The 15722-nt window shown below is 53.1% G+C and overlaps 1 protein-coding gene across 1 annotated transcript in view; it reads right to left on the bottom strand.

Annotated features, from left to right (window-relative positions):
- Window positions 1-14556: 14556 nt before the first annotated feature.
- LOC130038908 (CAP-Gly domain-containing linker protein 1-like) overlaps window positions 14557-15722 on the bottom strand; it is a gene marked incomplete at its 5' end in the record, with an annotated part of 41389 nt that continues 40223 nt past the window's right edge. The window contains 2 exon segments of the mRNA XM_056130703.1: window positions 14557-14597; window positions 14703-14921. Coding sequence (XP_055986678.1) covers window positions 14557-14597; window positions 14703-14921 — 260 coding nt within the window.

The raw sequence follows: 15722 nt of genomic DNA on the forward strand, positions 1-15722 counted from the left end.
GGTCAGGCGGTCAGACGCTGCCGCGGCCACTACCAAGCCCCGAACATCGAGCCCACTGTGGGGCCTTCTGAGGCACACTCGTTCTCAGGACTAAATCTCTGAAGAGCAGAGAAGAGAGTCTGTCTCAGGGAAGTGAACACAGCAGCTTCTGGAGCCCAGAGATCTGCCAGTCTGGCACTCACCACCCCGAGTGCGACCCCCAGTCTCCCGCACAGCCCCCTGAGCCAACCAAGTGACATTCCTGCGCAAAAACTCAATCCAAAACAGGCAAACCAACAACTGCAGATTCGGGGCCAGAGAGCAGAGGGGACAGGTACTTGCCCTGCGGGCAGCTGACCCTCACGCCCTCCCTGCCATCACTCCCACCACCAAACACATTCAGGAGCCAGAAATCATCCCTGAGCACCGCGAGTGTCTCTGACCACCTCCCCGTCCAGACACTGACGAGCCGGCAGGCGACTCAGCAGTGATGGCTGGTCTTGTGTGTGCGTGTGTGCATATGTGTATGTGTGAGAGGCCCGGGGTTACACGTAGAAGCTAAGGCAAGCAACAGGCACACTTTTTTCTATGGGCTGAGAACTGCCAGGGAAAAGGGCCCAGAAAGACTGCGCCATGGGTGGCTGGAGAGCGATAGCACACTGAGAAAGGCATTTGCCTTGCACGCGGCCGACCCAGGTTCGATTCCCAGCATCCCATATGGTCCTCTAAGCACTGCTAGGAGTGATGCCCGAGTGCAGACCCAGGAGTAAACACTGTGCATCACCAGGTGTGACCCAAAAAGAAAAAACAATTGCGCCAAAGGGGAGCGAAGGAGTTTTCGGCGTTTCCTTCATTCCTTGTGACGCTGCCCAGGTTGGATAATCACAAGCCAGTATTAACTCCATTTCTTAACCCACAGAACTGAGGTAGACAGGTAGATGGGGGAAGCATCCCCATGGCAATGGAACTCCGAGAAAGTCAACAAAAGCTTCATGGCCACCAAAAGACCACCTGAGGGCATGGGACCCAAGGTCTGGTCAAAATTAACGCACATTAGGAGGACCAGAGCAGGCTGGACCCCCCCATCCCCTGAGGGAATAGGAACAAAGGCCAGGAAAGGAATTTCTAAGAGGACCATGGACCACTCAACTCTACCCTCTTGGCAACCACCCTAGCAACGGACTCTAGGTAGCTAGAAACTCCCACCAGGGGCAGCCTGGGGAAATCCCTAGATTAGCCACCTTGAACCAAGGGAGGGCGCTCATGTGTGCCCGAGCCCAGGTACTGCTCTTGCCTATGAGGTCGGTCATGTCACGGGCTTCTCCCCTCCTGAGGTGTGGACTTTCAGACCGAATGCAACCTAGCAACATAACATGTTCAGTGGCTTTCTGCACCTCTGGAGAAGCCGCACTCTCTCTCGAGCGTGTTACTCCCTCCCTCCTTCCCCTTCCTAAAGGCCTCCAAATAAAATGTTTCTGCTTCCTGCTCATCTCCTGAAATGCTTTTCTGCGAGGAGGACAAAAGCCCGGGGGCCTGAGGAGGTTGAGGATCGACTCCCTTTCCCTGAAAAGGGCAACCCCTCACTCCGGCCCAAGAACCTGGGAAGGCCTAGTGGGCGTCATGGGGCTGGCGGGGCTCATTGCACTCAGCAGTGCCAGCGCTCCAGCCAGTCCCGGGGGAGTGATATCTTCTCCTGTGCTTCTCATCAGCCCCCCATGAGGGTCCACTGACTTCAGAGTCATTCCATATTTCAATAGAGAAGTCTGCAAGGGGCAGAGAGGCAGGACAGTGGGGAGGGCACTTGCCTTATATCCAGTTGTCCTGGGCTCGATCTCCGTCAGCACAGGGACGTTAGCCGGCCAGGTCACCCCTGGGCACAGCCAGGTATGGCCACCCCACCCCACCCCGCCCCCACCCCACCCAAAAATATATATATAACTAGTAAAAAAACTTAAACTAACTAAAGATTAAAAACTATCATACACTAAAGAACTGTTAGAGAAAAAAGCCGCCCGCACGCGGGCAGAAAGCCCAGAGACTCAGATTCACCTGTGTCACACTGCACTCGCAGCTTCAGTACTGAGCTCTGCCAAACAGGCTCGTGCCAGTCTCGTGGAGAGACTGAAAATGGCAGTTGGAGTCTAGAATTTTCTGAGGTAGAACTAGAATTCAGCAAGGAGGAGGGCATCATGGGCCATTCTTAAAGGGGCAGGCGCCACCCTTCGTGATGTCAGTGTCTGGCTGAGGCTTCGGAGGGCCCAGTTCTGGATCCCCGGGCCCTGTGAAAGTGGTTTCAGAAAACTTTTGACAAATGTTTGTCAGTTACAGATCTCCAACTGAGGTCATTCAGCATCCCGCGAGTGGGACCTGGACCCAGTGACCCTGCCCAGGGCCCTCCTCAGGAGCCGGGCCAGGAAATCTGTGAGCCGGGGGGGGGGGCGGGCGGGGGGTCAGAGAGACAGGGCAGAGGCCCTGAGTTCGACCCTGACAGCCCTGCTCTCTGTGACCCCAGTGCTGTGAGCAACACCGGCCGCACCGTAGCCAGGGAGTGGCCCAGCCCACTAAGGCCTGAGAGCTGTACAGAGGAGTATGGCCTGGTCTGCTCTGGATGGGAGCACAAGCTGAATGAGTGCGGGTCCCCTCGAGGATGAGTGAGCGGGAACCGTGGAGTGGGCGGGAGGTGGGGAGGGCGGAGTGACCTAACCTGGGGGCTGAGGACAGGAGACCTGATGGTGCTCAGGGCTGACTCTGATCCAGTCATGGGAGCTCATCCTGGCAGGACCTGGGTGGGGAGGGACGTACAGGGTGGGGTGGGGTCAGCCACAGGCAAGGCAGGCTCCTTGGCCCTGGGCTACCCTTCCAGGCAAGGATACCTATTTTCTTTCTTTCCTTTTGTTTTTTGGGACACTCGGCAGTGCTCAGGGTTACTCCTGGGTCTGCACACGGGAATGACTCCTGGCGGTGCTCAGGGGACCTATGGGGTCAGCCATGCACCAGGCAAGCGTCAAGTCTTCATGGCAAGGTGCCCACAAAACACAGTGTGCAACAAGGGACTCTGCAGAGAACGTCAGGGCCAGCAAACGCTACTTGGAAATCAATCAATTCTGAAAAAACACAAAAAGATGCAAAAGGAGGGGCTGGAGTGAGAGCACAGTGGGGAGGGGTTTGCCTTGCTCACGGCTGACCAAGATTCGATCACCAGTCCTGAGCACTGCCAGGAGTAATTCCTGAGTGCCACGTCCGGCACTGCGGGGCAGAGCCAGGGGAGGGCCGTCAGGGTGAAATCAGCACTCGAGTCACACAGGGTTCGTCATTCAGGAGATGGCATGAATGCGTGCGTTTATTCAGAGCATAAGTACAGACTTAAGTATGTTTCCACAGCCCACCCAAAAGAAGGAAAGGGGATGGGACGTGGGAAAGTGGATGGGACAATGAGCAGAGCCATGCACTGTTGGTCAGCCACCTGGTGACCCTTTCGGCATAATGCTATTGGTCAGAACCACCTGCTTTGATATAGCTTTGACGTATCTGCAAAGATTGTGCTGTTCCTCATACATCAGTTACAAATCATTTACGAGGGTGCATTTTCCCCAAACTGAAACCTCCTGTACTGGGAAGTTGCCCAGCTTTGAGCAGGACAAAGGGGGAATGAAAAATCAAGCATTCTTTTACTTGGTCAGTAGGCAACACTGAGCATCACTGAGTGTGACCCAAAAAGCCAAAAAAAAAAAAAAAGAGAGAGAGAAAAAAACAGCGCAAAAGAAAATGTGTTTGAGCCTCACTGTCTCCCTGAGACTTGAGCACTCAATGCTGTGTGTGAGCCTAGTAGAGTCTCCGGCCTGAACAAGCCCCCACCCCCCCACCCCCATGCTCCTGTGTTTGGACCCTGACCCTAAATTCTGTGATGGGACCACGTGTGTCCATGACAAAGACGCTAGCAGGCTCACGCCCTGGAATGTCCCTGCTTCACACAGGCGTGGCACACGGGTCCTGGGCTGCTAGCGGCCGGCAGTGATTCGGCAGGAAGCAGAAGTGTGAGCCTGAACGTGGGTCAAGTCCGTTCCTTCAGCTTGGAGGGGAGGAATGTACGAGAGGGGGTTTTGAGCACTGCCTCACAAGCATGAGGTCCTGAATCCAAGCTCCCGGGGTCAACCGTGAACCTGGCACGAAGCCGGCACAAACCCGGCAGCTCTGCTGTCCCTGCACCACGCAGAAAGGGGCGAGACCCCAGGGGGAGGGCCACCGAGAGAGGAGGGGGACACCACAGAAAGAAGGAGTGAACACAGGGCAGGAGTTGAGGGCCTCAGGGCCGGGAGCACCGGGCAGAGAACAGCCCTGGGGAGCAGGAGGACACGCGGGCGCCCTTGTCACTGGCCACTCGAGGCAGTCGCACAAGCCGTGTGCAGACCCACAAGGCTGACAGGACGCCAGGGACGGGGAAACCCCAGCAAGGATACTTGTTTAAGTTTTGGGCCTTGGGGCCAGAAGTCTAGTACAGCGGGGAGGGCATTTGCCTTGCACACAACTGACCCGGGTTCAATCCCGGCATCCCTTAGGGACCCCCGAGCACCTCTAGGAGTAAGTCCTGAGTGCAGACCAAGAGTGACCCCGGAGCACGTCCAGGTGTGACCCAAAAACAAAACTATAGCAGAGCAAGCTGAAGGGCACGGAAGCTCCGAGCCACGGAAACGCCGAGGTTGGTGCCCACTCGCCCCCGCCCCCCGCCAGGCCAGGCCTGCCTGCGATCAAGGTGCCCGAGTGTCTCCAGACAGGATCTGCCTCAGCGGCTCGGTGCGTTATCTCAGCCTATCACCCAACTCGACTGGGATTGACTCTGGTTATCCCCTTGACTGTTTATCTTGGGCATCTCAGGGGCCAGCCGCCCAATCTCCGTCCTCCCACCTGCCCAGGGCGGGATCAGGTGTCAGCAGCTGGGCCCTGAACACCCCACCTGCCAGTCCAAACACAACGCGAGCCCAAAGGCCAGGCTCGCCCCCAACTCGTAGGACACGACCAAGCTAGGGGCCCCGGAGAGCACTGGGCCCGAGGATGGGTCCCAGAGATCCCCAAATCTCCCTTGATCGACAGCCTGGCCCAGCAATCTGCATCAACCACCGGGCCCAAGCTCTTTGCTTTCCTTCTGCTTGCTGAGCGAAACTTGGAGGAGAGGAACTCCAAACTTTTTTTTTTTTTTTGCTTTTTGGGTCACACCTGGCGATGCACAAGGGTTATTCCTGGCTCTGCACTCACAAGGGTTACTCCTGGCTCTGCACTCAGGAGTTACTCCTGGCATTGCTCAGGGGACCATATGGATGCTGGGACTCGAACCCGGGTTGGCCACGTGAAAGGCAAACGCCCTACCCGCTGTGCTATCTCTCCAGCCCCGGAACTCCGAACCTTATATAGAAAACAATGTATTTCACAATGCCATTTCAGCCATTCTCATTGTTGGGGGGTAAATTCTAAGCAATCATGGTGCATCTTTTGTCGAAATAATGAATGTAATCAATGTAGAGAAGAGTTAGTTAGAAATCATTTGCCTCATAGGCATTGGGTGGGTGGGAGGTGGGGTATATTGGGGTTCTTGGTGGTGAAAAATGAGTACTGGTGAAGGGTGAAGTGTTTGATCATTGTATGACCGAGACTTAAATCTGAAATCTTTGTAACTTTTCCCACAGTGATTCAATAAATAAATATAAGAAGAAAAAAGAAAGAAAGAAAGAAAGAAAGAAAGAAAGAAAGAAAATTTTGGAAAAAAATGTAAGGTGGAGTTCATGCCCAATTCAATCAGCTAATCAGTGGCTGAATAAATAGCAGTACTCCTACATAAAAACACAAACCATCAAACAAAAATCACTGTACCTGTGAGGCGAGTGCATCAGCAGCCTGATGGCGCCTCCACACTTCCAGATACCCCAAAATTGCTGTTGTGCCTTTGGCCAGACCCCAAAAACTTGGGGCAAAGTTTACCAAGAAAGTAAATGGCCAAAAGTTAGGTATGTGGGAAACACACCCACAAATCACCTCCGGCTCAGCTAGATCATTGGAGGCATGGCCTCTCTGGGTCCCGATTGAACTGTTAATGGCCATGATCCCAGAGACTCAGAAAAAATCTCTGTGTAAACACACAAAAAATAAAAAGGCCGGCAGTCCAGGGAGGTCGATGGCGATGGTCAGGTGAAGGAAGGAAACGAGGCCAAGCTAGTTGGTCTTAGTAGCCGTTTATTACATGGAAGAGATGTATATCATGGAGGCCTCAGGAATCCTCGAGCACGTGCGCCTTTGTTCTCTCAGCTTCTGTCCTCAGCCCCATCTTCCCAGGATCTCTGATGCACGTGTCCCCCCAGAGAGCCCTGGAATCTCCCTTATATAGATCATAGTACCTCTAAAGGGCGCAATATAATGATGTCATCAGAAGGAGTTACAGAAAGAACGTTGAGGCGGCAAACCATACATTGTTTCCTTACATCTGCAGGCCAGTAATCCTGGCCTCACCTTTTCACAAGCTACAAGTACTTAGATTAGCACAACAAAGACCAGTCTGCTAGAGCTTGGAATCTACATCTCCAAAAAAGCAGTCTCATCCAAGCTAGTCAGGACACACAGAAAACTGCTTCTAGGACGTGTTTCTCCTCTCCTTGTCCAAACAACATATAAGCATACATAATATTAATCATTTCGTATGGACACAGTAAGAAATACTTTGAGCTTATAGAATTGCTCTCCTAGGGCCATCTCGATCTCAGACTGCAGTGCTCAGGCCAGATATCTTTCCTATTCCTAGCAGCAGGGCCCTAGTCTTGTCGTTACCTTTGGATCATGACATCATTTGCCTATGATCAAACTCTTAACTTTTAGTTAAGGATCGTGGCACCTTGGCCTGGCCCATCGCGATGCCAGGGTAGCATATAACTTACCGGCTTGCCCTGGTTCCATCCAGTCCCACGTCGGGACCCTGCCCTTGGGGTGCTAGGAAGTAAGGGCAACTGAGGCTTAAGTTGAGAAGGCAGATGCCCAGGAGCGAATAATATTCAAAGCCAATCAATTCCTAAGTTATAAAGCATAATATTAATTAATTGTCTTCCTGTATCTATACAAAAGGACATTGCATTAAAGTAAACTGCTCAAAGACATAAGGAGAGGAGAAAGGCAATATTGACTTACAGTACAGCTTCAGTGTCTAAGAAGGATGAGACCTTACAAATTGGTTGGGGAAGAGAGCATAGAAGAGGTTACAGACAGACAAAGTAATGGGAGTGACTCGGGAGCACTGTGATGGGCACAATCTGATAAACCTAAGCTCCGTGTACTCCAACAAATCTCGAAACCCAGTGGCTTTTGGCAGAAATGCGTCTCGTCCCTGCAGTGCTGGGCCCACGGTTTCGTGCCTTGGCCTGTTCCCTCCGGTGGCCTGGTGGCCGCCATCCTCCAGAGGCCACTGGACAGTCAGGCTTGGGACCTCAGTAACAAAACTTGTTGGGCCTCACAGGATGGGGGTGGAGCCAGTCCTGTCCTCCCCGTCCCCAAGAGACCCCAAGTCATTGCCCACGAACGGCCTTTCTGGCTCCTGATCAAGCTGCTTAACGACCATGATCCCAGAGACTCAGGAGCAATTCTCGGGAACCCAACAGGTTTTGACAGAAATCCCTCCAGATTTAAGTGTTCAAATGTCAGAATTTCAAAATCGTGCGGCCAGTACTGCAGCCACGAAACATCATATGTTATTCATAACCAGCAATAGAAAACAAATTGTCTACTGTTGCCTTTTCAGCAGATCTGAGTGTTGGGGCAAAGTCTCAAATAATAATGGTGGGTCTGGTGTCAAAACATTGAATGTGATCAAAGTAGAGAGAGAGTAATGTGGAAATCATCTGCCCCACTGGTAGGGGGAGGGTGTGGGATGGGGATATACTGGGGTTGTTGGGGGTGGAGAATGGGCACTGGTGAAGGTACGGGTGTTTCATTGTATGACGGAGACTTAGACCTGAAAGCTTTGTAACTGCTCTCACGGTGATTCAATAAATAAAATCATAAAAAGTGAAAAAAAAAAGTAAGGTCGAGTTCATGCACAATTCAATCAGCTAATCAGTGGCTGGATAAATAGCAGTACTCCTACATAAAAAAAAAAGAGAGAGAGAGAGAGAAATCCAGAAAAATGCGGCAAATCTGTACCCCAAGCACACTTCTCCCCAAACGATCCGTTTTCCCCCACCCGAGATAAAGCCGACACGCTATGGGTCACATCCTCCTGCCACTGACCCCCAAAACCCGATGCTCCCTCCTCCCACCCTAGGGACTGATGGCACAAACTCCATCTTTGTGTCACGCCGTACATGACACATTTGTCACTAGAACCTGATGACTCATTTCAGAACCTCAACAGAAGCCACAAAGATGGGGAGCACTGCTCAGGGAGCACCATGCAGGGGCTTCTCAGACCTTCCCTCTACCTCTGTCCCCCGCCTGTTCTGGGGAAGATGTATAGACAAATGGCCGGAGGTTGAGAACAGAGGTACCAAGCTGGGAGGAAGCGGGTGCTTGTGTTTTGTTTTCTCTGGTGGCCTCTAACTACGGTTCCTCTTAAGAGACAAAGAAGGCCACAAATAAGCAAACACTCTGACCTCGGTTAGCACCCAACTCTGATTGAACGCCAAGATCTGCTCTAAATGAACTTTGAAAGGGCAAGCTAAATATCTTTCAGGGAAGCAAATAACCTTGGGGGTTATCTGCTCTGGTACTAAAAATGGGGGGGAAAAATCTGTTTTGTATTTCTTGAAAATGTCAGCTTGACTCAAAGGCAGTTCTATTTCATCCCGCGGTACAAATGCTTCCTCCCAGTTAGAGCTTTGGCTCACGTCTGTCCAGCATTTTCTGGACAGGGAAACACCAGCCCTGGGAGCTGTGGCGTGATGGGCAGCACCACACACCGTTCTATGAGGAAGTTACATAAAAATCAGTCTTTTGTTCCAAACAAAATGTCAGGAGCTGCAGACACATTTCAAGACTATATATAGCCTGAAGGCACAGGACATATGCAAACGGCATCTATTCAATGTCATCAGCCAGCCCAGTCACCCACCTCACGCTGGCATTCAACTTCAAAATATCCAGATAGAGGAAATTGTCACATGTAAGGGGGAAAAATCAGAGTTAGCAAGAGCTCGAAGAGAAGAGCAAGCCGGCAAACAGGACTGAGAGAAGGTGACCGGAGGTGAGGCAGGTCTCTGGCCTAACCCAGGTCCTAGCCCCAGCTGCCCTGCAGAACCTGCCAGGGGCGACCTCACATGCCTTGGAAGACTCACGGGCACCCCACATGCTATAGAATCCCCCCAACGCCCACAGTCGCTCAGTTCTGACTCACACCCGCCCTTCCATGCAAAAGACCCGAAGGAACAAGAATCCCAGGTCGAAGCTTCTGGTATTGGGGCTGGAACGATAGTACAGCAGTGAGGGCATTTGCCTTGCATGCAGCCAATGTGGGTTCGAATCCCAGCACCCCACATGGTCCCCTGAGCACCGCCAGGAGTAAATCCTGAGTGCAGAGCCAGGAGTAACCCTTGTGCATCACCGGGTGAAAAAATTAACAATAAAAATATAACACCGTGGAGATGTGCGGACTGGGGGCGGGGTGCAGAGGGAGACCTCCCAAAGAGTGGCCCAGAGTGAGCATAACATCCCCAAAGATTCCGTAGGATGGGTCCGCCAGGTCTGGGGTGCAGCCTCACACTTGAGTCTAAGCCACCCTGGTCAGGATGTCCAAAGAGTCCTCAGAAAAGGACCAGAAACTCTGCATTGGAGCAGAGCAGAGAGGATGATTCAGGGGAAGGAAAGCATTAGGGGGCATCTTTCGAACTGCTCAAGGGCCAGGTGACTGTTCAGAGCGGGAACTGTGTCTGCCTGCGGACAGCTAAGCCGGCTCCTGCCCAGCCCTGCCCAGCCCCGAGCACCCAAACAAAACATTCATTTTGAAAAACGGCGTATTACTACAGAGACACCTCTAACAACTCCCACCCGGTGAGGCTCAGGGGATACCCCTGGCTCAGCACTCAGGAATTATTCTGGTGGTGCTTCGGGGACCATATGGGATGCCGGGGATTGAACCTGGGTCAGCTGCGTGCAAGGCAAATGCCCTCCGAATGTATATAGCTCCAGCCCTTGCAATTCCTCTTTAAAAGCCCCTAGGGTCATAACTGGTGGTGTGTGGGTCCCTCCTATCCTGAACCCGGGGCTCCCCAGGTGATGTTGTGCCTCTAGCCCTCTAAGCTATGTCCACACCACCCAGAAATCCGTAAGTAAAGTGAAAAAAGTAAAGGCCCTCCCGTTGTCCGTCCATTTGCTCGAGCGGGCCCAGTAACGTCTCCATTGGAGACTTTGTTGTTACTGAGTTTGGCATATCGAATACGTCACGGGGAGCTTGCCAGGCTCTGCCGGGCGGGCGAGATACGCTTGGTAGCTTGCCGGGCTCTCCGAGAGGGGTGGAGGAATCGAACTCGGGTCGGCCATGTTGGCTGCGTGCAACGCAAACGCCCTGCCACTGTAATATCGCTCCAGCCATAATTCCGTATTAAAAAAAATTTGTTTACGTTAACCACAGGGGCCGATGGCACAGCAGGGCCCGGGTTCTTTCTCTTAAGGTGCTGCTGAGACCAACATGCTGAGGGGAAAGGGTGCCCGGAAATCTGGTGATGCACCTGCGTTCTAGAAAGGTCGTGTCTTGAGGCCAGCAGCAGCAGTACCACAAATCAACGCACACACCCAAGAAAGCAGGGAAATGCGGTCACATCTCAAACACACCTGCACAAGCTTCCAATGGCATAGGGCGCAGAGGGCGCAGACAGGCACCGGAAGTGTTGGGGAAGTGCACGGGTTCGGGCTGACTCCCTGGCTTGGCACTGGGGGTGACACTTGGCGGGGCTTGGGGGACCGTATGGGGTGCTTGGGAACGAACCCGGGTCTGCCAGGGGCAAGGCAAGTGCCCTACCCACCTTACTATCTCTCTGGCCCTGGTATGCTGTTTTTAGAAGACATTATCAAGCCGATGTGTTTCCCCCTTGCATCTTCCCCTTCATTCCAGTATTTATTTTCCCTTTCCCTCCCTTTCTCGCTGAGGCTGAGGGTCGCACACTCTAGATGGTGGTTACCCACTTGGGGGGTGGGGGGTCTCACTCGGCCTGCCAGAACTCCAGCCATGCCCAATTTTCCCTATTTCCAGTGAAGAATATGCCATAGGAAAAACATCTGGTTGAAAACTCACATAAATCAATGCTTTTGGGTCTACAGATACTCTTAAGGGACTCAGCATGGAGAAACCTCACCGCACAGAAGATAGAGCCAGAGTTCTGTCCCGGGCGCCCCTAAGAGCCAAGCTGACACTTCGAATGAGAAATTTTTCAGAAGTGCTCCCTGTCATAAAGATAGTAAACAAAACATATAAAATCATATTTGTAAACAAAAATCCACCTTTCAGAAAAAGACAACATTTAAAAAAGAAAATGTCCCGGGGACCCGACAGATAGTTCAGTGCGAAGGTGCTTCCCAGGCATCAAAGAGTCAAATATGGACCCCTGAGGACCCCCAAGAGTAATCCCTGAGCATCACCAGGTGAAGCCCCAAGCAAAAACCAAAGCAAAGCAAACAAATAAATATGTGCTGAAAATAACCAGTAGGAAACAGGCTGGGACGGGCGTGTGGGAGAAACAGAATTTCCCGCACACCCTGCACCCAGCCCTGAGGTCACACTGCAGAACCTCAAGAGTTTGAATGAAAAATGTAAGCAATTTTATTTCTAAAAATGAGAATGTAAGATGAAAGTCTTCAGGTCTTGCCAAGACTCAATCAAGGGGAAAAGCGGGTCACGAAAACAAAATCACTCACAAACCTACGTTTCTTCTGCAGGCACCTGGGCAGCGGCTGCCGCTCCTCGAAGTGGGGACCCGGGAGGATGTGCAGAAATTCCTCGATTCTGTGCCAACCAGGCCGGGAGAGCAGCTGGGCCAGCCGCATGCTGAGGGAGGCATAGCCGAGATGTCTGTGGGGTTCTGCGGGGAATTCGAGAGCGACACCTGGAGTCAACCAACTCCTCTCTGCCCAATGGGCCATGGGATCTCTTTTTGTTTGTTTGCTTCAGCGGAGGCCATACCCTGCGGTGCTCAGGGCTCCCTCCTGGTGCTGCACTCAGGGATCACAACCTGGGTTGGCTGCATTAAAGGCAAACGTCCTCCACGCTGCCATTCTGGATTTGACTTTGGGGAGGAACACAGTGTGCTCCAGCCTACCCTGCTCAGCCCTGCCATCTCCACCCTCTACCCAATTTCCCAATCTCTCTCTTCTCTCCTTCTCTCTCTCTCTCTCTCCCCCACCCCCGGCCCTACAGCTTTATGGATCAGACCTTGTGGTGCAGAGCTGACGCATGGCTCTGCCCTCACCTCGCCTGGCCCTGAGTCCTGTCTCAAATCAATCTCAGAAAGCTGCTTGGTGCCCCTGTGTGCTGGAAGGTGCCAGTGCCCGGCAGCACGTGCAGAGGGCAGGTGCGTGGCCAAACCCCAGCACCGCTGGGTCTGAACATTCAACTGTCTGCCCGGGAAAGATTCCATCCGACCCCCACAGAAGAAAAACTGTTCATCGATTTGGTGAGAAACTTCTCCTATAGAAACTCGGCCCACAGGGGGGAGGGAATGTGGAGAGCTCTAAGCCCAGCCAAGCTACTCTCAGGCATTCTTCCAGGGGGCGAGGCCCCAGGGCACAGCCAAGCCCAAATCTCCCAAGGGTGAGAGTGACAGCCCCCAGCATCACAGTCACCCCCAGTCTGAACCGCCCCCCCCACAGTGACTCTGAATCCAGCAGCCCCAACTGCCCACAGTGAGTCAATTGTGTTGGTCCCCAATCCTCTTACTTGAGGCTGGCCTTTTCCCTGACCAGAGGCTTCCTTGAGTCCAGACCAGCCTTCCCCGCCCTGAGGCCTAAGTGGACAAGGGCCCCCGTTTCCCACCCCCCAGCCCCCATTTTCAAAGAGCATCCCCCCAAAAGCCCCTCTCAGTCCTGGCTTCTGCAAGGGCAGCGCCTTCCCACCAGCAGGATGCCACACCACTGGGGAAATGTGTGTGTGTATGTCTATGTATGTGTCTGTGTGTGTATGTTGGTCCGCATGCATGTGCGTGAAGGCTCAGCTCGCCTATTAGATGGCGTGCATGTGCATGCGTGTGCATGAAGACTCGGCTCACCTGTTCATTCAAATCGTCCATCCAGAGGCGCAGGGTCTTCCGGATGGTGGGGTAGCTGTTCCTGCCCCACTGCTGGGGCCTGCTCAGCCCTGCCATCTCCACCCTCTACCCAATTTCCCAATCTCTTCTCTCCTTCTCTCTCTCTCTCTCCTCCCCACCCCCGCCCCTACAGCTTTATGGATCAGACCTGGTGGTGCAGAGCTGACGCATGGCTCTGCCCTCTTCCTTCTGGCCTGGCACTCAGGGATCACTCCTGGCATGCACCGGGACCACATGGAAGGCTGGGGAGTGAGTCCAGGTCAGCTGCATGCAAGGTAAGCGCCTTACCTGCTGTGCTATCACTCCGGCTCCCCCAACTTAATTTTTAGTGTGAGAAATGGACACAAAACGAATTAGGCTATAACCAGATCCCACAGCCACAGGAAAATAGAAAAGGCAGGTTGGTGGGTCCAGGTACTGCGACAGCCACATCCTGCAGCACTGGGAGACCATGTGGACGGGAGGGAGCCCAGGGCCCACGCAGGCCACACCTGACACTGCATGGTCCCTGCCAGGGATGTGGAGCTCAGCAAACTGTGCCTTGAAGCCACAAAAGCTAACGATCGTATAGCCTGAGACCTCAACAATAGCAAATCAAGTGTAAAACGTTTACTTTGTCCAAGCTATACAGTGTGGGAGGCGCTTGCTCAGTGCCCGGCCTCCCTACAGAACCCCGAGGCCTGCCAGGAGCCAGCCCTGAGCACTGGCAGCGGGAAGGGAGGGAACTGGACACCATGGCGAGCTCGGAGCTGGAACAGTGAATGCCTGACACTTCTTATCCATAGCTTTATAAGTCACGGTGAGGAAATAAAAAATTGAGGAACAAAACCCAAGTGAGACAAAAGCAACTTCAGAAATACAACAACCATGGGGTCAGAGTGACAGAACAGTGGCGAGGTGCTTGCCTTGCATGCGGCCAGCCTGGGTTCGATCCCCAGCATCCCATGTGGTTGCCTCAGCCCGCCAGAAGTGATCCCTGAGCGCAAAGCCAGGAGTTAGCCCTGATCACCTCTGGGTGTGCCTCACCTCAAAAAAAATAAAACCCCAAAGAAATACAAATACTGATATTGTGGAGATAACTCCTAAAAAAGATGAAATCAGGAAATCACCCTTCAAGGGAAAAAGTGATTTTTAAAAACTTCCCCCGGAGTTAAAAAATTCAGCTTCTATCATTTTACTGATTCAGGTTTCAAAAGTGAGCTGAACCCAGAATAAACAATCAGCAGGAGGGCGCGAGGTGCTAACGAAGCTGGGGGCCAGGGACTGTGCTCTCATTATCACACGCCTTCCCAGCCTACTCCGGCTGAACCCGGATTCCCTAGATGCAGGAGCTAGTGGAGATGCCGCCACCGCCAGCAGCTGGGAGGAAGGAGGGAGGGACAGGGAGTGCAGATGATGACTGGCAAAGGACCTGACACCAGGAGAGGGCCTGGCACCACCTTTCCCCAGGCGCCCACAGCCCGCCTGCCGCCTGGCCCCAGGCTCCAGTCACCTCAAAGGCAGCCAAGATCACCTTGGCCTTCTTGCAGAGCACGGCGCCCACGGCGTTGAAGTTGCGGTCTTGGATCTCAGCATAGAGCTCCTCGGCTGAGTTCAGCGGCAGCTTCTTGGACTCTGTGGGCAGGTCCTGCCCGTCACCCTGCCTCTTCAGGGCGAATTTCTCGGGTGGCAGCTTTACATGACCTGCACGGGAGGGGACACCCAAGTGAGACTCCAGAGACTTCCTGTCAGGGGAGAGCACTGGGCTTTGAGTCACTAGATGCGCACGAGCGTAGGACGCTCACGCTTTTCACGCACGGCTTCCCTGGCCTGGCCCGCGGGACGCCTCCTGCCACTGCCAGCCCGAACTGAACTCAGGATGGGGCCACCCGAGGAAACATGCCCCAGGGCGGCCTAACTGCAGGTCTGTCCTGCTGGCGCGTGCAAGTGCATGCAGTCTATACCGACATTTCAACAAGCCAAGAGGAGCCCAGGATGGGGCTGGAGTGATAGCACAGCAGGGAAGGTGATTGCCTTGCATGGGGCAGACCCAGGTTCGAGTCCCAACATCCCATATGGCCCCCTGAGCACTGCCAGGAGTAACTCCTGAGTGCAGCACCAGGAGTAACCCCTGTGCATTGCCAAGTGTGACCCCTGTCACTGTCCTCCCATTGTTCATCGATTTTGCTCAAGCGGGCCCAGTAACGTCTCCATTTTGAGACTTGTTACTGTGTTTGCCATATAGAACACGTCACGGGTAGCTTGCCAGACTTTGCCATGCAGGCAAGATACTCTACGAAAAAGAAAAAGAAAAGTCAAAAGAAAAACAAAAACAAAAACAAAAACAAGATCCCAGGAATCATTTCAGCATGGAAGTTTGCTTGAGGCCGGAGACAGCTCCAACGGCTTCTTTCCTTTCTGTTTCCTTTCTCTGATTTTTGGGCCAAACCTGTCAGTGCTCAAGGCTTATTCCTGGCTCTGTGCTCTGGGCTAATTCTTGGCAGT

The sequence above is a fragment of the Sorex fumeus genome, unplaced genomic scaffold, assembly GCF_029834395.1.
Source record: "Sorex fumeus unplaced genomic scaffold, SorFum_2.1 ptg000081l, whole genome shotgun sequence".
In the NCBI taxonomy this organism is placed as follows: domain Eukaryota; kingdom Metazoa; phylum Chordata; class Mammalia; order Eulipotyphla; family Soricidae; genus Sorex; species Sorex fumeus.